The sequence below is a fragment of the Spermophilus citellus genome (assembly GCF_964194105.1).
Source record: "Spermophilus citellus genome assembly, chromosome: X".
NCBI classification, from domain to species: Eukaryota; Metazoa; Chordata; class Mammalia; order Rodentia; family Sciuridae; genus Spermophilus; species Spermophilus citellus.
Genome location: NC_138190.1, coordinates 45930766 through 45953092, shown reverse-complemented (window position 1 = coordinate 45953092; position 22327 = coordinate 45930766). Strand labels below are relative to the sequence as shown.

At 35.4% G+C, this 22327-nt stretch overlaps 1 protein-coding gene across 4 annotated transcripts in view; it reads left to right on the top strand.

Annotated features, from left to right (window-relative positions):
- The window catches only part of WNK3 (WNK lysine deficient protein kinase 3), a 146486-nt gene extending 130633 nt beyond the window's left edge, over positions 1–15853 (top strand). For all 4 annotated transcript variants that reach the window (XM_081278270.1, XM_081278268.1, XM_081278269.1 and 1 more), the window contains exons 21-22: positions 12080–12282; positions 15180–15853. In XM_081278270.1, coding sequence (XP_081134396.1) covers positions 12080–12282; positions 15180–15509 — 533 coding nt within the window. In that variant the 3' untranslated portion in view covers positions 15510–15853. The remainder of the gene's footprint in view (positions 1–12079; positions 12283–15179) is intronic.
- The last annotated feature ends 6474 nt before the right edge of the window (positions 15854–22327 follow it).

The window sequence follows — 22327 nt, the reverse complement described above, 5'->3', positions numbered from 1 at the left end:
ATTGGCCTCTCCCAGATGGCTAAGCATGTTGAACATTTTTGCAAATATTTGTTGGCCATTTGTGTTTTTTCTTTTGAAAAATGTCTAATTAGTTCTATGGCCCATTTATTGGTTGGATTATTAGTTTTCTGGTGTTAAATTTTTTGAATTCTTTACTATTCTAGATATTCTTCCTCTGTCAGAGCAGTAGCTGACAAAGATTTTTTTTCCCATTCTGCAGGTTCACTTTTCATGTTCTTAATTATTTTGTTTGCTGTGCAGAAGCTTTTTACTTTGATGCCATCTCACTTATTGATTCTTTATTTCTTGAGATTCAAGAGTCTTGTTAAACAAATTGGTTCCTCTGCCAATATGTTGGAATGTTGCCCCTATATTTTCTTCTAGTAGTTGTGGTGTTTCTGGTATAATGTCTAGGTCTTTCTTCCATTTTAAGTTGATTTTTGTGCAGAGTGAGAGGGGTCTAGTTTTAGCCTCATACATAAGAATATACAGTTATCCTAGCACCATTTAATAAAAAGACTACCTTTTCTCCCATGCATGTTTTTTTGCACCTTTTTCAAGGATCAGATAACTATATGTGTGGGGTTTATTTGTTTCTTCCATATCATTCTACTGGTCTTCCTATCTGTTTTTATGCCAATACCATGATGTTTTTGTAGTATAGCTCTGTATTATAACTCAGGATCAGGTATTATGATGCCTTCAGGGTCACTCTTACTGCTTAGGATTTCTTTGGCTATTCTGGGTCTTTTATTCTTCCAAATGAATTATTCTTCCAAATGACTGTTTTATCTAGCTCTGTGAAGAACGTCACTAGTATTGTGATGGGGATTGCATTTAGCCATTTACACAATATTAAATCTGGACATAGACATTGGAGGTCTTTCCAATGTTCCAATGTTCCTCTTCAATTTTTTTTATACTTTTCATTGTAGAGTTCTTACACCTCCTTATTTAGATTGATTCCTCTGTGTTTTTTGTTTGTTTGTTTGTTTGTTTTTGGCTATTGTAACAACATAGTTCTCTTGACTTCTTTCTCAGCAGATTTATTATTGGATTATAGGAAAGCTATTGATTTTCATATGATGATTTTGCATCTTCAACCTTACTGAATTTGCTTATCAGATCTAGAAGTCTTCTGGTGGAGTTTTTGGGTCTTCTATGTATTTGGCCATGTCATAAGCAAATAAAGTTTGATTTCTTCTTTTACTAATTGTATCCCTATAATTCCCTCCTCCTGCCTGATTGCTCTTCTTAGAGTTCCAAGAACTATATTGCATAGGGTTGGTGATAATAGATGGACATCCTTATCTTATTTCTTCTTTCAGAGAAAATGCTTTCAATTTTTCTTTGTTCAGTGAGGTTTTCCTACACAACCTTTAAAATATTGAGGTCAGTTCCTTCTATCTCTGGTTTCTTCGCTGTTTTTTAACATGAATGGTTCTTGGGTTTTGTCAAAGACTTCTTCTGCATCTATTGAGATGATTGTGTGAATTTTTTTTTAAGAGAGAATGTGAGAGAGAGAGAGAGAGAGAGAGAGAGAATTTTTTTTAATATATATTTTTTTTTAGTTCTCGGCGGACACAACATCTTTGTATGTGGTGCTGAGGATTGAGCCCGGGCTGCACGTATGCCAGGCGAGCGCGCTACCGCTTGAGCCACATCCCCAGCCCCTGATTATGTGAATTTTGTGCTTGATTCTGTTTATGTGATGAGATTGATTGATTGATTGATTGATTGATTTATGTTGAATCAGCCTTGTATCCCTGGGATAAAACCAACTTGATTATGTTGTACAATCATCTTAGTGTTTTTGAATTTGGATTGCTAATATTAAGGATTTTTGCAGCTATGTTCAACTGGGATATTGAGCTATAGTTTACTTTCTTTGATGTGTCTTTAATGTGTTTTTGGTATCAGGGTGATACTGGATGCTTAGAATGTATTTGGAAGTGTTTGATTCTCTTCTGTTTCATAGAATCATTTGAGGAGTATGGGCATTAGTTCTTTATTAATGGTCTGGTAGAATTCAATTGAGAATCCAAGCTTTTGTTTGTTGGAAGGCTTTTAATTGTTGCTTCAATCTTATTTCTCATTATTAGTCTGTTTAGGTTTTCTGTATCCTCTAAATTCAATTTGGGTAGGTCATATTGTCAAGATCTTCTATATTTTCCAATTTATTGGAATATAAATTTTTTAAATATCCCCTAATGATTCTCTTTCAGAAATGTCTGTGGTGATATTGCCTTTTTAATATCTTAATTTCATTACTGAGGCTTGGAAAATTTTCTGTTATTTCACTGAATAGGTTCTAAATGCCATTAACCTCTCTCTCCATTCCCTCTTCTACTCCCAGTGATTCTATGTAAAGTGATTCTATGTAAAGTGTTTTCAGTGTTGTCCCAGAGTTCTTATATATTTTGCTTGTGGACTTTTATTTATTTATTCTTTAGTGTATACTGATTATTTAAGTTTCATATACCCTGTCTTCAAGGCCTTTGAAGTTCTGTTTTCTGTATAATCTTTTGGTGATCCTTTCAAATAAATTTCTAGTTGACTTATTATGTCTTTCCTAGAGGTTTATTCAGTTCTTCTTAGAGTGTCTATCTCTTTAGTGAAATGGTCTTTTACCTCCTATATTTACTCTCTTAATTTGTTCCTTAGATCTTCTTTTATCTCATTAATCTTTTTTATAAACAATTTTTGTACTCTTCTTCTGGAATTCCATTCCCTCAATATTTTTGGTTTCCTTTTTGAGGGAATTGCAATTTCTCCAGGGAGACTTATTTGCCTGCTCCCTCATATTTGCAGAAGTATTTAGATTAACCCATGTGTTAATCTAAATCCTCTTCCTCTTTCATGAGGGTGTCCTTTGGTATGCAGTTATCTATTTTATAATACATCCTGTGTTTTTGATATATCTTACCTTCAACACCCAAACTCGGTGTAATCCAAGTGTTAATTTCATTTGCCAGTGACTCTCAGTTTCCTGCTCCAGAATTGCTGATTTAATTCACTCTTGGAGAGTTGTTACAACAACTTCCTTTGATTTAGCAACTTGGAATCTCCATTTTGCTGAGGATCAGATACCCAAGAGTGGTACCTGAGGTGCCCCCAAGCCATCCTATCTGGGGCCTTGTGGGTTTCTGATTTTTATCTTCCCTATTCTATGTAAAGTATTGTTGAGCTTGAACAGGATTAATTTGTATGTGGAACATGGTATGCTGTCATGATGAGTTGTAGGTAATGATGTAGGTATAGCTCAGTAGTAGAATTACTTATAATGTCAGAGTTGCAGGGATGGAGTTGTGGCTCAGTGGTATAGCACATGCCTGGCATGTGTGAGGCACTGGGTTCAATCCTCAGCACCCCCAAAAAAGGAGTAAATTAAATAAAGGTATTGCGTCTATCTGCAACTAAAATTTTTTAAAAAGTCACAGTTGCTTCCCAGCCACTTTCAGAAAAAGGGGAAATAAGCAATAACTATAATAGCATTAAAATAAATATCTGGTACCTACTATGATATATATAACACAAATTAGTCCAAACCTAGGAATGACAGGGTCAGCAGTTAAGAAGAGCAACAATAAACAGCTCTGAATTAGATCTAGCATTAAAGAGCAAGTGTCAACTGTGCCATTTACAGTATTAATAACCACAACAAAATGAATGGTGGGAGCAGATAGGTATAAATGTAAACTAAATAGTCATAAAAGATATTATAATTAGAATTAAGAGGAAAGAATGAGTAAGAAGGCAAAAGAAAATTCAAAATATTCAAAAAGTGAACAGAGGGAAAGCAGAATAGAGGTAGCAAGTGATGGCTATAAAGAAGTAGTTTAAAAAATCTAAATAGAGAAAGAGAATTTGACTTTTCAGGGGGGAGGGAGGAAGGGTAACAAGAAAGACAAAAATAAAAGCAATAACAAACAAAAAAGCAAACCAAAACAAATGAAAAAAAACTAATCTCCCAAAAACAAAGAGAAAATAATGAACTGTTGAACAAAAATAATAAAAATGGAAGTGTATATATATCCATATATGATTCAGTGCAGCAAAAGTGCATGCATATGCATGTGCGCATGCACGCGCGCGCACACACACACACACACACAGAGAAAAATATTTCACAAACAATGAGGGGATCGTCTCCTCCAAGGTGGTCAAGGATGGATGTTCCCTGCCTATGCCATTCTGTGCTACTTTCTATTTCTTGTTGGCCTGCATATCCTTTATAATAAGGGCTGTGTTTTTAAAACCTGTCTTCTCTTTTGGTGATCTGCCAGCTTGCATGGCCTGGAGTTGAATCTTGTTGTAATAGCTCTCAGCTTCCCTTCTCACCTGTATAAGGTTGGACAAAATGTGAAGTACTGACAATTCTGTCAATTAATGATCTCCTAAATATTTGTAATCTTTTTACAGTCACTGGTTCCATGCTTATTTCCCCCCCTTGTTTTCCCTTTTAAGCCTGGCTTCCTAGGAGCTCCCCCTTTGTCTACATTTCTTAGTGTTCAGCCAGAATTTAAATATCTTAACCCAGAAGGGCTTCTATTCTGAGCTGATGGTTCTGTTTTGAGCTTAGAGATCCATTCATATATCAGGCTATTTTCTAGTATGACCAAGATCATCCAAGATCCATCATGCCTATTCTTTGCATGGCCTTGTTCCTTAAGTCAGTGGTATGTATGTGGTTTGGGCCATCTAGTCTCTGCTATATATGGGATGCTTTTCTAGTCAACCCATGAGACATGTAGAGAATTTGTCAAACCCACTGTGGCTATCTCACTTCTCAGATCTCAGGCTAATGGAGTCCCTGCTTCTAAAGTTCTAAATCAAGAGAGTCATTTCATCAGCTGCAAAGTTAATTTTTTCTCATCCTGTCCTATCTTGGTAGAAATGGTGGACAACAGATCTGAGCAAGGGTGATATGAACAGCCCTGTGCAAAAAGGCTACAGATTGCACAGTTTTTGACTTGAATTTCATTAATTTTCATGAGTAAACACTTATCAATTTGTTGCATGCCTTTAAACAAATTCTGGAATGCTAAAATATATATTTTAAAATTTTATCCAATTTAATTTCTTTTAAGGGAGCCTACTCATTTTGTCATTATAGAAGTCAGAAATTATTTTCAGCAAATAGGAAGCAAAGTATCTGACTACTATACTTTCTTTAATTCATTTATTCAAATATTTAGATGGGTTACAAATCATGCTCTAAATTGTCTTCATGTACATTTCCCAAAGAATTTTGTCAGAGAACCCATTTTTATTCTATTTTTTTTCCTTTAGTTTATGTCTGACACTAGAGTCCATTTTGATATAATTACACAAGCGTGGAATATATCTTATTCTAATTAGGACCCAAGTCTTGTGGATGTACATTATATTGAGGATGAACACAATGAGATTCACTGTAGTATATTCATATATGTACATGGGAAAGATTCATTCCACTGTTTTTCCTTTTCCTATTCCCCTCCCTTCCCTTCATTCCCCTTTGTTTAATCCACTGAATTAATCCCATGTGTGTTAGCTTCCACATATCAGAGAAATCATTAATCTTTTGGATTTTTCACTTAGCATGATAGTCTCTAGATCCATCCATTTATTGGCAAATGTCATAAAGTCATTTTTTTATGGCTGTGTTATACTCTGTTGTGTATATATATCACAATTTCTTTATCCATTCATCTGTTGAAGGGCACCTAGTTTGGCTCCATAACTTGCCAAGTGTGACTTGTGCTACTGTAAACATTGATGTGGCTTTATCATTGTAGTATGCAGATTTAAAATCCTTTGGGTATATACTGAGGAGGGGGATAGCTAGGTCAAATGGTAGTTCCATTCCTAGTTTTTTGAGGAATCTTCATACTGCTTTCCAGAGTGGTTGCACCAAGTTGCAGTCACACCAATGATGCATGAGTGTACCCCTTTCCTCACATCCTAGCCAACATATATTGTTACTTGTATTATTGGTAATAGCCATTCTGGTTGGAGTGAGATGAAATCTCAGTGTGGTTTTTGTTTTTGCTTTGTTGGGGGAGAGGGTACCGGGGTTTGAACTCAGGGGCACTTGACCACTAAGCCACATCCCCAGCCCTATTTTGTATTGTATTTAGAGATAGGGTCTCACTGAGTTGCCCAGTACCTTGCTTTTGTTGAGGCTGGCTTTGAACTCACAATCCTCCTGCCTCAGCCTCCTGAGCTACTAGGATTACAGGCTTGCGCCACTGTGCCCAGCTTCAGTGTGGTTTTAATTGGCATTTCTCTAATTGCTAGAGATGTTAAACACTTTTTTCGTATATTTATTGACCGTTCATATTTCTTCATTTGACAAGTATCTATTTGGTTCCTTTGCCCAGTTATTGATTGGGTTGTTTTTAATGGTGTTAAGTTTTTTGAGTTCTTTGTATACCCTGGAAATTAACACCCTGTCTGAGGTGTAGATAGCAAAGATTTTCCCCCGTTTTATAGGCTCTCTCTTCATACTCAGTGAACCCATTTTTATAGAACACGTCTTAAGTGGCACTGCCTTAAAACATGCGCATGCACACACACACACACACACACACACAAATACACACCGCTACTGTCTTCCTTTTCTATCCATAACTTCACTCGTTCTGTGGGACACATGAGTGGATGCATGGTATTGTAATCTAATGTTATCCACAGTGTACATGCATATTTAACTCATAACATTAGCACTGTGCTAAACTGCAGAATAGAGTTAATATAACAGGCATCACACTGCTATGTTTAGAAAGACACTTGCAACATTGGCCCTTGATTGGTGTGTGGGAACTTGGTTTTCCTCTGTTACCTAACTGGGAAATTGTTCACTTTGAGGGTAATAATTTGGGGGTACAAATATCAAAATAATGTTATTTATACTGAAGACCTGTTTTGCATTGGGATGTCAGGAAATTTGGGTATTTGCCTCTAATACCACTCACTAATGAAAATCTTGGGCACGAAATCCCTGATGGGCATCTTGTTAAGCAAAATAAACTAGATTCAAAAAGTTAAGATTCGTATGTTTTCTGTCCTATGTAGAAAATAGAACAGCTGGGCAGAAACTTGCATACTTGTTCCTGCATTTTTTTGTTGTTGAAGAAAGGAGAATGCTCATGTTGGCCCTTTACAAAAGAAGAGAGAGTATAAGGAAGTTTGTACATAATTTTCTCAAGACTTTTGTCTTTCCCCTAATCCTATTGTGTATCTTTTCATGGAAAACAAAACCTTAGCCAACTATACATTGACACCTGTGAGAACTTCTATTTAATCACAGAATATGTGGGTAATATTAGAGGGATACTGGAAGATAATCATATTACATATATTATCTTAATCCTCAAAAAAACTCTGTTAAGGTGGGTAGCTATCAATGTTTTCTCTCATTGATATGGAGTCTAAGATTAGTGAGGTTAAGCAACTTCCCTAGGATCTTACTTAATATATGAGAGAATCCAAACCTGTGTGACTCCAAAGTCTTAGCTTTTTACTACATACTGCATTGCATCCTTATACCACAAATTGCATCTGCAGTGATAGTCAAGTTGTGGAACCAGGCTAAGTGTCAACAGATGAATGGATGAAAAAATGTGGTATATATACACAATTGAGTTTTATTCATCCTTAAGAACAAAGTTATGTCATTTGCAGGAAAAATTATGGGACTGGAGAGCATCTTGTTAAGCGAAATAAACCAGATTCAAAAAGTTAAGATTCGTATGTTTTCTATCCTATGTAGAAAATAGAACAGCTGGGCATGGTGGTGCATGCCTATAATCCCAGCAGCTTAGGAGGCTGAAACAGGAGAATCTTGAATTCAAAGCCAGCCTCAGCAACAGCGAGGTGCTAAGCAACTCAGTGAGATTCTGTCTCTAAATAAAACATAAAATCGGGCTGGGGATGTGGCTCAGTGGCCAAGTGCCCCTGAGTTCAGTCCCTAGTACCACATCACCCCCTCAAAAAAAAAAGAAAATAGAACAAAAGGGGGGAAAATAATCTTATGAAAATAGAAGGAAGACTGGTAGCATAAATCAAAGAGATCAAGGGGAGGAAGGAAGAACAAGGGGAGATACTGGGGAAAGAATTTGATCAATTTATGTTATGTGCATGTTTGAATATACCATAGTGAAACCCACTATACTGTATAATTATTATGCACCAATAATTTTTTTAAAATTTGTATCTGTAGTGGGTTGGGAGGAGTGAATTATCAAGGGTGATAGTGGTCTGAGAATGTTTCATGCAGGAGGGTAGGATATGGGTTGATCTTAAGGATAAATGGTCAGGATTAAAATTAAGTGGCGTAGGGGCTGGGGTTGTGGCTCAGCAGTAGAGCACTCACCTAGCATTTGTGAGGCCCTGGGTTTAATCCTCAGCACCACATAAAAATAAATAAATAAAATGAAGGTATTGTGTCCAACTACAACTAAAAAATAAATATTTTTTAAAAATTAAGTGGATTAGGAAAGAATATTTTGAGTAGGTAAATCTGCATGCTATTAAGGCATGCAAATGATAAAATACAAGATTTATTTGGGAGAAAGACTATATTGGGCGAAATGGAGTGTTGACACTAGACAGGTTTTCTTCCATACTTAAAAAAAAAGAACTTTGACAGCTGCCACTATATGTCCATTCTAGTGTTTGGTAATAAGATAATTTGTCTGATTTAACATAAAATTATATATTTAAATTTAATAAGTGAGATGTGTTTATTTAAGAATAATAAATGACAGGGTCTGGGAACGTGGCTCAGTGGTACAGCACTTGCTTAGCAAGCATGAGGACCTGGGTTCAACCCAGCAAAGCCAAAGAAGAAGAAGAAGAAATTTTAAAAAAATGGAGTAATATATTTGTTCAAAAAGTCAAGCATGATTTCCAAAGGACATTGCCATGTACACAATTTGAGAACCACTGTTAGCATAAAGGTACTATTCCCCCCACCCCCGAGCATACAAGTAGAATACTGAAAACCACATTTAACTAATGCTAATCTGGTGGCAGTGTGAAGAATATATTGACTAGAACCAGGAAGTTAGTTCATTTACATCATTGTAATCATAGTACAACATACATGAAATGATTAAGAGTTTAGAGAATTATGGAAATGAAACTAGAAGAGATGTTATATAGGATGAATTGCTATACTGTAGTGGTGGAGTAGATATGTGTGTGGGTGTTTAGGAGATCCAAAGGATCTCTGTCTGGGTTATTTGAAGAAAATTTGGTATCTTTAACAGAAATGTGACATATTGGTGAAGTGTCATATCCACGACCATGAGAATTTTGATTCTAGGTATATTGAATTATTCCTTAAATTCCAGGTAGGAGTTGGGTGTGAACTTGGGATTGCAGAGAGTATAGGCATTGTCTTAGGAGAAGTTCTAAAAAAAAGCAACAAAGACTGAACTCTTGTTTTATTCATTTCATCAATAAGAAATGAATATTAAAGAGTACCTTTGGAGTTCATAAGTAATGTTGCTACCACCTACCATAAACTATTTGCAGAAAACTTGTTTTACTGTGCATTGATCAGGTATTTCCTGGCTTTTAAAGTTTAAGTGGTCTTTTATAGTATGATATGAATAGTAAAATCAATAAATAAATGTTCCTACCATATGGAAAGCATAGCTAGACACCAAATAACATTCAGATAGAAGTTTTTTCTTATATAATAATGGTTCTTGGTGTGTGTGTGTGTGCTTGCAGATGTATGTATAGAGATTTCAGTTGCCTATTTAGGAGTGGTATTACCCCAGCTCTTTCCACTTAAATACTTGTTTTGATTTATTAGTTTTTCCTATACATGTTGGCTATTGTGCTCCAAGTGCAGTAGCTATCACTGACAGCCAATCTAGTTGTATATGAGAAGAATTCCTATATTGTATTTTCTTTTAGTACAGAAATGGTCTTAAAATTTTTTAAGAAAAAAAAGATCATAACAAATGTGTAGGAAATGCTCATGTGCTTGCTTAATTAAACCCATTGTTGTCTCATTCATTCATTTATTCATTTCATTCATTTGGTACTGGGGATTGAACCCAGGTGCACTTAACTGCTGTGCTCCATCTCCACCCCTTTTTAAATTTTTTTCAACTATTAATGTTTTTTTTTTTAAATTTGTAGTTGTAGATGGACAGAATGCCTTTATTTTATTTGTTTATTTTTATGTGGTGCTCGGGTTGAACCCAGTGCCTCATGCATGCTAGGTAAGTGCTCTGCCACTGAGCTGCAGGCCCAGCCCAATTTTATTTTCTGTTTTCAAAAAACAAAAATGATATACAATATGCACTACTCCACACTTTCTTTCACTTATCAATTTATCTTGGTGACCTTTCCATACTAGACTCAGTGTTATATTTTTGTCTTTTTAACTAGTAATTAGTCAATCTGCATTGACAATAAATGCATTTTGATCATTGTACACAATTGCAGCACAACTTTTCATTTCTCTGGCTGTACACAATATAGCATCACTAAGTTTTTGAGAAAAGGTCTTGCTAGGTTGCTGAGTATGGCCTTAAACTTGCAATCCTCCTGCCTCAGCCTTCTGAGTCTCTGGGATTATAGGTGTGCACCACTGGGCCTGGACCTAGAAATATTATTGCCCTGAAATTTCTCAACTTCTTAAAATTGATTTTGGACTCACTCTATAAGCCATTGGCTTGCAAATCACTCAAAGCAGTTGGAACTCTATGAATCTTTTCTATGAGGATGATTTAGTAAGCATGAATAATATTACTAAATTATGAAGACTTAGTGTGATGTTCACATTAGGAAACTGCACTGATGCAGTCATCTGTAATTGATTGATTTCATTTATTTGAACATCTTATACTCCAGAACTGATGTGGTTCATTAAAACATCTTTGTCCTCGTTTCTGCTATTCTAGATATTCTTTTAAAATTTTAATCATAAACAGAAATATTGGCAAAAATGAAATGTGATTCTAGTTTTCTGAAGCTTGTTGAAAGTCAGTATGGTATATTGAAAAGATATATTTTTCTTTCCCAGGCTTTAGAGTTCCGAGGCCTATCTCTGCTGGGTATTGCTTGGAAAACCTTAGGCTTTTCACTTAACTTCATCAGGGTCTATTTTCCCCATTATAAAATAAGTTGCTTTGGCTGTACATTTAAGGTTCCTTAATTTTTTTTTTTCCTGGTAATGAGGAGTGAACCCAGGGTGCTTTACCACTGATATACATACCCACTTGCTATCTTCATTCCTCACCCTCCTGAGCAAGTGGGATTGGATCATAGGGCATGTGCCACCGTGCACAGCTTAGTTTTTGTTTGTTTTATAGTGCTGGGAATCTAATCCAGGGCCTGAGGCATGCCAGACAAGTACTCTACCACTGAGCTATATCCCCAGCTCTTAAGGTTACTTTTTAAATTTTTTTTTATTTGGGGTGGGGGGTACTGGGGATTGATATCAGGGGCACTCTACCACTGAGCCATATCCCCAGCCCTATTTTGTATTTTATTTAGAGAAAGGGTCTCACTGAGTTGCTTACTGCCTCAGTGTTGCTGAGGCTGGCTTTGAATTCGTGATCCTCCTGTCTCAGTCTCCTTAGCTACTGGAATTATAGGTGTGTGCCACTGTACCTGTCGAGGTTCATTTTTTAATGTTATGTGATTCTCCTCCTTCTCCTCTTCAACCCTTCCCCTATTCAATGGGTTGAAATCAGGGTCTGGCACATGTTAGCAAGCATTCTCCCACTGAGCTATACTCCTAGCTCTGTGATTCTTTTTTAACTCTTCTACCTGAGGAAGTATCTACCTGAGGAAGCTGATAAAAAGATTAAAGTTAAAGGAGATTCTTTATATTATACTTGAAGTACACTTAAGGTAATCTTCTAATTCAGGATCCAAACAATAAGAAATTTTGGAGAGTGAAAAGGGGTATTGTTAGTGAATTACTGCAGGACAACATGTTTAAATCAGAACTGTCTCAGGTAAACTAAAATGTCTGTTCATTTGGTATGTTCCACGTATTGTTCTGTTAGCACTTATCTATATCAATCATAATTCCTTTACATGGTTTCCCTGTTTTATCTTATAGATCCACTATGTGTAGAGAGTAATACAGCATCGTGCCAGCAATCTCCAGCCAGTAAAAAAGGGATGTTCACAGATGACTTACATAAGCTGGTGGATGACTGGACAAAGGAAACAGTGGGAAATTCTCTTATTAAGCCAAGTTTAAACCAACTTAAACAGAGTCAACAAAAAATAGAGGCAGAAAACTGGAACAAGGCATATGAAGTAAGTTTTTTCTACTTAATCCTCTTTATTTATGAGAACTAAAATCATAAATGTGGATATACTTAGGCCTATGATTATAGATACTGTGAAAAAGAGATATGACTTAAAAACATAGATAGTTTTAACCTTGTCTAGATTTTTCATATCTTTGAGCAAATTATCTTTTAGATCCAGGGTCAGCAAGCTTTTATAAGGGGAATAGCTAGTCAATATTTTAGGTTTTGCAAGCCATGCTGTTCCAATTAGTCCAGTTTGTTGTAGTGCAAAAACAGCCTTATACAACATGTAAAAAATGGGTTTGGCTTTTTCCATTAAATTGTGCTGTATGAAAAGCAGTGGCAGGCCACGCTTTGCTGATCCTTTTAGGCTGTTCTATGTTAAAATAAACCAAATAAACATCAAAAAAGAAAGCATCTGGAATGAGTGTTAATTCAATCTGGTGCCACAAGAAGAGTTTGCATTTTGAGGGCAAGCTATCCTATGTTGCATGTCAATATTCGTAAAGCTCATTAAGTTAACTATCTTTGTCTAGTATTAGAATTAATTTTAAAGCTGCTTAAGCTAAAATATTATAAGAGGTTTGTTGAGTTTATGGAATGGAAACCCAGTGGCCTTAGGTGTACATGCAATTAAAATGGAGAAATATGTCTATAATGTATTCTGCAGTGGGAAGAATACATGCTTATAAAAGAGCATATATAGTATAATTTATTTAAAAAATCATACACATTTGATATGTTTACATGCATAGAAAAATATGAAAACCCATGAGGAATATGCTAGATGGTAGAATATTGGCCTTATTTTGAATTTTTCTGTTTGAATTTTTAAGGTAACTTTTTTTTTTTCAAAATAAGTGAATCTGTTAAAATATGAATCAAGGCTTAGAATCTCATCCCTCATAATTAAAAGAGATATATGTGGGTGTTATTTTTGTGTACATGCATATGTGTGCATATATAATCATTAAACAGTTCAGTAAAGAAAGTATGAAAATGTATTTATTGTTAATTTTGAAAAAACTATTTTAAAATCCTTTATTTTGCAAACTAGTAGGCAATGTATTGCTTGTGGGCTCTGTGTTTTCATCTTATTCCTGGCTCCTGTTGACACACAGATAGTATCACCATTATAAAATTTGTAAGCCTTTAGAGGCAAATCAAGACATAAATGCATTTGTACTGCCAGTGAGAGACCCTCTGAATACTTTGTGAATGGAGGCTTTTTATTACTTATAAAATAATACTTACCATAGAAAAGTACAAGTTTTAAAATATCACCATCATATCTTACCACCTAGAAATAGTTGTCATCAACTTTAAAACATCATTTCAGATTTCTTTCTGTCTAAATATGGATACATGGAAACAACTTTATAAAAAATGTGATCATACTGTTGGGGTTGGGGTCATAGCTAAGTGGTAGAGTGCTTGCCTACCACATGTGAGGCACTGGGATTGATACTCAGCACCACATAAAAAATAAATAAATAAAATAAAGTTATTGTATCCATCTACAACTAAAAAATATTTTTAAAAATGTGATCATACAGTATATGCTGTTTTGAAGCATAACCATTAAATTTACTTTAACAGAAGGAAAACACTGATATAAACAAGGGATGGCTGAACTTCAAATCAATGGTTTTTCACTTCAAAAGATGAATTTTATTTTTTTAAATTTCTTTTTTATTACACAATACCTTTATTTTCTTTATTTATTTTTATGTGGTGCTGAGGATCAAACCCAGGGCCCCCGCACATGCTAGGCAAGTGCTCTACCACTGAGCCACAACCCCAGCCCCTCATTTTTTTACCTTTATTTATTTATTTTTATGTGTTGCTAAGGATTGAACCCAGCGCCTTGCACATGCTAGGCGAGCACTCTACTGCTGAGCCACAACCCCATCCCCTGTCAATCATTTTTGAGTTAAACTAATACCCTTTAATACCCTTTACCCTAAGTTGAAAGTTTTGTTTTAGATTGATAATTCAGTATACAAGATCTAAGCATGAGACTGTTAAGAGAATTGCTTACATCCAATAGAATTATTATTTCCATGTGCATGAGATTTCTGTAATCTCTATACTTGTGAATAGTCACAATACAGTATAAGAAGAATCAGGCAGGAATATATTTATTAATACTGCCAAAAATATAATTATTTCATTGTCGTCTATAACAAAAATGTCAGACTTTAAGATAGAGAATAGAGGGCTGGGGTTGTAGTGCAGTGGTAGAGCACCTGCCTAACATGTGCGAGGCACTGGATTGGATCCTCAGCACCACATATAAATAAATAAAATAAAGGTCCATTGATGACTAAAAAATATTTCTTTAAAAAAGATAGTGAATAGAAGTGGGTAGGAAGACATTTATTGAGCACCCACTATATGCTAGGTTTTTCTTCTATGTTATACTAAACCATGCTCCTGTCTCCAGAGAATTATATAGTAAGATGGGCTATTCTCGCCTATAGCACTATATGAAGTCATGCTGAGGACTGACAAAAGGAAGTAAGAATTGAAGGATAGTGCTAACTTGAGGAAAGGAGGAAACTGAATGGGAATTTAGTATGGGCCTTGCAGTTAGTTGGAACTGAGTTCCAATCACCACTTCACTATTAACGTGCTTAGTGCTGTTGCTTGGAGTTACCAGTTTTGAGATTCTGTTTCCTCATCTGAAAATGCCTACCCTGCAAAAGCTGGGCAGTTATGAAGATGAACCGAAATAAGGTATGTAACTATGCGTAACATGAAGAAAAGTTGCTCCCAAAATGGTACCACTCAAAGTATTAACAGGAGTAGTAAGCCAAAAAGAATAGGAAGGAATATAGATTGATAAAAGCATATAAACAAATAAACTGATCTTTTGTTTTTACTTTTGTTTTTTCTTAGAATACTCCATCTACTATGGGCTACACATCAACATGGATTTCTTCTCTGTCCCAAATTCGTGGAGCTGTCCCAACCTCCTTGCCCCAAGGACTGCCACTCCCTTCATTTCCTGGGCCATTATCATCATATGGAATGCCCCATGTTTGTCAGTATAATGCTGTGGGGGGTGCAGGGTATCCAGTACAGTGGGTAGGAATTTCAGGGACAACACAACAGTCTATAGTAATTCCTACCCAATCTGGGGTACCGTTTCAGCCGGGGATGAATTTGCAGGCATTTCCAGCTCCACCAGTGCAGAATCCTGCTACAATCCCTCCTGGTCCCAAGTGAATCAGAGTAGATGATGAAGAAAAGGGAGATTTTTTCAGAATTATTTTCAGGACACCTAAGATACAAAAGTTTCTTCTCCTTGGGTTCTGCCATATTTTCCCTCATTTGAGTTTACTTTCAACTGTATTTTTTGTTGTTACAATGTAGTATTTGATATAGCTCATCATTCTGTAGAAATGTGCAATGTGCACAAAGTACACTGCACACAGAAATGTTTTTCACTTCAATCCTATCCTCTTTGATACTTGATTTTTAAAAAAAATACTGTTCAGAATGCTTTAATAAGCTCAGCCTGAGCATTACCATTTCCAGGACACTTTCCACGCATTGCTGAGAAGCCCCCATTTTTTACTGCTGCTATCTGCAGCTGGATATTTTACTTTAAAATGTATAAAAATTACCTAGATTGATTATCCCCAAGCATGGGTGAAGTGAGACCCTCCAATAGCCAGAGTCTTGTGGGTTTCTTCACATGTTTATCTTAGGTTTACCTTTCACAGAAGGCAGGGTAACTTGCTGCAGGAAATGTTTTGGTATTTAAATTTATGATAACTTTATCAACCAGTACAGAACATGAGCCCTTTTTAATGTGATTTTCTTCCCGTCATCACAGCAGTAGGAGTGAAGCCTTGTTTTGAGTGAGGCGGAGGGAAAGGAAAAAAACAGAACTGTAACAGTTCCTAGATTCTACAGATATTATAGCTGCTTTAGGATTTCGGTAATAATTCAAAGCAGCTATCTCTTTGTTTCTCATGTGCACACTATATTGGTTTTGAGCATCTGAGAGGCATTGGTTTGGCTTGCATTCTTTTGCAAGGGATATATTGCAGCTGATATGAATCTCATTTAGGGAGAATCCTTGTATTCCTAACAGGGGATTCAAGGTACACCTCTATCGATCCATTCTTCTGAAGTGAAATTTACTTGACACAGTAGGTTTTGTAGGTTTTGAGACTTACACATGAAACACTGGCTTTACAGGGTTCTAAGAGATGTGGGGTATACACTGTCCTGCAGTGAGACAATAGACCCTAGAAGAATACTATTTAATTTGCCCTTAGATTTTTTGGATTCCATTTTTAGTTGTTATAATTTCTTATTAGTATCTATAGCGTCTTAGATGATTTTAGATCTTAGATGAGTTTGGCAGCCTCTTTAGAATCTGAGAGAGATCACTGTCAAGTTGCACTTTACTGGGTTTTATCCAGTTTTAGGAGGAAGGGAGGCAATGTCAAAATGTACACCTTTGGTTTTTAAGAAGGTTAAATATAATAATTTTAAAGGCTGGTCACAGGGTTACCTAATGCTCAGTCTGTGAAACCCAAATAAAATTCTTAAATGGTATTTTCAACTCCTAATTATACATGTTCAAACTATTTACCTTCCACTCCAAAGATTTCAAGGTCATTTCTAGTACATCTTTACCTAATTAGGAGTTCCGTCTACTGGTAAACATTCCAAAATTTCACTCAAGATCTCTATTAAGATTTTCCACCATAATCCTCTAAAAATTGTACCCCATGGGCTTGCCAGGTAATGAGAAAAACAATGGGTGTACGTCTCTCTTTTTTTTTTTTTTTTTGGCACAGTCTACTTTGTAACATTTAGTATCCTTTATAAAATAAAAATGTGTCTTATTTGGTTACCTGAGGATCACACCCACTACCACAAAGATTCTGTCATTATTACTTGGGGCATCTAAGGCAGCATTTTAAGAATTGCTGTTGATAAGAGTGAGTTTCTTTTCATTAAACATCCTGTTTTGGATAAGGATGTTTTATGAAACGATTTCTTTCCAAATCTTACGTACAGAGTCTACAAATTTCTTCTACAGTATTGGTTTGCAATTTGAAGTGATTTTAGGACATTAGTGCACTGCAAATGCTTACACTGCAGTGTTTTCCATTTGTACAAAAACAATGATCCTAAAGTCCATAATTCTTTAAAACTATTTGTTTTATTATAAAAGTTGGCATTGTGTAATTACATTGAGACATACAACCTATGAAGTGAAAGTACTATAGATTTTAAGACCTCTTCTTCTCTAGTTCTCTTTTTAAACAATGTACCCCAGGATTAAAAAAAAAAAAAAAAGATCCGTGGATGACATGTACAATTACATTTATTAATGGCTGCTCTATATCATATGTCCTGCATTTTTGTCACCACCTCTGTTTTATGTATAATTCATCATTCTTGTTTGCCTGCAGACTTTTGCAGTGCCTTGTAATATTTAGAATCTTTTCAGGTTTTGCTGGAAAGAAATGTAGTCTTCTAAAGTTTGAAGATGGTGAATAGTGTACTGCTGTCTCCATGCTGACTGCAGTAGCTGGATTAACATATATGTTATATATACGTTGTGTATATATAACATGAGTGTAAATTTAAAACTACAGAAAAAAGTGAGTTTGTGCAGAAATGAAGAAAACAATGTTATTCACATCGCTGTGGGTTTTTATTTACTATTTCCCATTACTTAAATGAGATTATAGTCACTTTGACTGTAAATATTGGCTAATTTTCTATCTAGGGGTTTTGCATTATTTCATAATTTTACTAAGTCATATAATAGTGCTGTTTTCATCCTTGCCTGAGGTACTTTTCCTTCCTAGAAATAATTAATTCTTGAGGTAAAGCTCAGAAATTCCCTTCTTACTTAACAAAGAGCCTACTATATAAAAAAGGCCTTCTACTCATTTCCAAAAACACACAAACCTATCCTTTTCATTTTCTTTCTTGTAGAAGAGAAAAAGGTTGTGCTTAACCATTGTGCTTGTAAAGTTTATTTGGGGGGATAGTCTGTATGTCCAGCCACCATGTTTACTTCTCAAAGTGCAAGTCTGATGAACAGTACTGTATCTCCATATGTGGCAATGTGAGTATTTCATCATGAAGTACCTGCTGCTATGTTTGTGAAGTTGGGTGTAAGATCATAAGAATATGAAACCAGTATTGGTGTAAATCTAAAGTAAATAACCCTATGTATATTTGTAGCAGTCTTGAATCTCTATTTAAGGTAATTTGCTGTAATATAACAAATATCCATTCTGTTTTTCATCCCTTCCTTGTCAGTTTTATATCAAGCATGAAATCTCATGGTTTGACAGCAAAATTATCTGTGAAAGTTTAAAAGGCACTTTTCCGCTGTGATTTTTGGATTGAGTTTAGAGTGTTATGTACAGTATGATGGATGTATCATCTTAGAACCCCAAATTTAATTCTAATCCAGTTACTTTTGTTTATCTACCTCGTTTCAGTGCTGTTTTGGGTGCACAAGTAAACACTGCCTGTGAAACTTGCATTTTTGCCTTGATTCTCAGTATTCTTTCAGATTATAAATCTGGCTTGCCTCTTTGTCCCAGCACTAACCATGAGTTTGAGATGAGAGAGATCATCACTCAGCCACCAATCTGTGTTTAAGTGATGAGAGCCATGTGCCTATGTGAAATAAGCTTAGGGGATTTGGGGATGGAGAGCAGAAAACTAAATCTAAGTGGTGGTGATAATAGGACTTAGTTGTAGGAATTAGTTTAAAAATAAACAAATGGTTTAAAAGTACCTAAATTAGTCCAGTGCCTGTAACTTTGCATTTTTTACTAGAGATTCATTTCTCATCTCTGTGCCTAAAGGGCTATGGGTTGAAATTGCTTTAACTACCACAGTGAAATATTTGACAAATCCTACAGCAATGACCTGTCATTTAACGTATTAGTGTACTGCCAAGTATTTGCGTGATATTTTGTTACTTTACAATGGTTGAATGCATTTGAGTTGAATTATAATTGGTGGTAAGGGTTGTATATAACTATCCAATCTCTAAAGTTTATGGAGGCATTGACTTTATTCCTTGCTGTATTTTCTGAGTGATAAAAATGATGCATTCCTTTTTCCCCAAAAAACTCAGCAAATGTTTGTAACCAGGTTTTCCTTGTTTCACATGTTTACTGTGTAACACTACAGCATATTTAATATTAGTAAAAATTGTAATTTCAGTCATCATGCATAACTACATTCCTGAGGTATATTTACCATCAGTTTGAGATTTCAGTTACTTCATCTTCTGTTTGGTTCAGAAAAACTTGGGCCATGAGGTGGTATGCAGGCCATTTTTTAGAATAGATTATTTTTTGAATCTGTTATTTTATTGGGGATTTGTTTTCCCTCCCCATGTTTAGAAGACTAGAAAAGGGTGTGTGTGTGCACAGAAAAGGCCTTTGATTTAGTGAATGTAATTTCTAGGATTCAATTTTTTTTTAAAATCCAGATTATAAAATGATAACACTCAAACTTGGTAAGATCCTTTAAAGTGGAATAAGTATGAAATTTTTATGGAGCCAAGTGCTTGCAAGTCACCCTGGAAATAGTCTTTTTATGAGAAGGATGAACACAAACATTGGTCAGGAACATTGACAACCAACATATGAAAAGGCCTGGGGTAGTAACTAGGTTACACTAAAGTTATTTTCAAGTGAGATAGCTGGAAAAGTGTGCAAACCACCAGCTCCAATTCTAGAAGGTTTTCTTTTAATTAAAAAAAAACTCAAATAGAAAGGCTAAAAGTCAAGCAAGAAGGGAAGATAGAAACTCGGCTCTGAGAAAAAAAAAAAATGTGCCAGTGTAAAATAAACTTCTAAATGTGTACTTGTCATCCTTCTAGTTTTTTAAGTTGCATTTCTTTTTCCACTATAACTTAAGGTTTGAGGTTGAGATTTGTGGTCCAGAACATACCCTCAGCAGATATAGTGACTAATCGGAAAGTGCAGTTGTTCAAGGTCTGTCATGCTCAATCACTTAAAGCTGTAATTTGTTTGATATGAATATTAAGCATGTAGACCTAGTGCAGCATGGGAGCCACTCAGGAAGTTTATGCAATTAATAAACTTTCATGCATAATTTACTATGAAGTATGCAGAATTTCCGCCACTTCTCTACACTTAACATTTAGTTGTATTTGTGAATTCTCCTTTCTTAATTGGGGAATGTAGCATTATATAGAATGTTGTTAAACTTAATTTTAATCCTTTATGACATTAACTTTTTTTTGGGTGAACCAAGTGATCGGCCTTTCAGCAGTTGTCTGACTTTGGTTCTTTGAAACTGTGATTTTTATTTCATTTGTACCCAACCATTGTTAAGTATTTTGTTTTGTTTCCTGGAAATTTTGTTTTGAAACAGAAAATAAAGGCTGTGTTAAATGAGTATGTTATCTTATCAAAATGCTGTCATAGTCACTGCTATTACCTGTTTAAAATGATTATTTATTTATCAAATATAATTTAGCAGATTTAGGAAATTAAATCCTATGGACTATTCTGGCCTAAAACAAACAAAACTAAGCCATGTGTTACATTTTGATTTACAGGTCCAACAGATTTCCAGTTTGACTCCTCTACACTTGCAAATGAATCATAATTGTAACCTACTGTGAAATTTTTAACACACACGATAGTCTGTAAGATAGGTCTATTACTATCTCCACTTTACAGAGAAAATTTGAGGATCAGGATGATTATAAAGAGTTTACTAGGGTCACATAGCTAGTAAATTATGAATCTTAGATCCAAACCTAGGTCTGCTTTACTCTGCAGCTCATGGGGGAAAATTCCAGGCCATATTGACTATCATATGTACTGTCTGCATAATAGTCCAAATATATCTAGAAAAATTCATCATTTTGATTTATATGTATACTTTTTACATATCATACGTGAAATTGAACCCAGTGCTTCTTTCATAATCTCCCAGGTATACAAACTTATGAAGCAGTATTTCCTTTCATATTATGGTTCTCCTTAGAAAAATGTACATTTGGAAATTTCCCTCCCTCACTTCTCATTCATCAGTCTGCAATGACTTGTCATTTGACTGTGTCAAATCACATGCTTATTTGATAATTATATATAAGTATGTATATGCATATGCAAAAAGCCCTTAAGGAAGAGTAATAGGCCTGTCAGAAATATTCAAGTTTCAGGGTGTGGTGGAACATGTCTGTAGTTCCATCTATTTAGACGGCTAAGGCAGGAGGCTTTCTGGAATTCTATGCCAGCCTGGGAAACACAGTGAAAACTTGTCTCAGAAAAAATAATAGAGGGCCAGGGTCATGGCTCAGTGGTAACATTTGTCTAGCATGTGTGAGGCACTGGGTTCAATCTTCAGCACCACATAAAATAAATAAAGTAAAGGTATTGTGTCCATCTACAACTAAAAATAATATTTAAAAAACTAGAGGCTAGGTCAGGAGGATCACAAGTTTCAGGCAAGCCTCAGCAACTTAGTGAGATTGTGTCTCAAAACATAAAAAGGATTAGGGATGTACTCAGTGTTAAAGTCCCCCTGGATTCAATCCCCAGGAAAGAAAAGAAAAGTAAGGAGAGATATGGGGGAGAAGAAAAGAAAATAGAAAGGAAGGAGATAGGGGGAGAGATTCAAAACTAGATGAGTTTTAAATACTTCTCAAATTGAGAGTTTTTAATAACTTCTCAATTTTTGACCAGTGACTTGGAGGCATTTTACCTTAGGTGAACCCTAATGGGAGGCAACAAGGTACCTAGTGAAACAAGCTGTGGTTTTGTGACTCACAGACCCTTTGACACTACATTTTCTTATTTGTAATATGAGTGGTTATATTAATTCAGATGAAAAAGCAGTTAACTCTGCCCCTAATTTGATAATTGTGCTTATTATTCAATATTGATCGTGGCTTTCACACTAAACTTGCACTTGGGAGGTCAAACTGGTTTGGAAATAGCCCACTATGTTGTCCAGGTTGGGCTTGAACTCCTTGGCTCAAGAGATCCTCCCAGTAGTTGGGACTA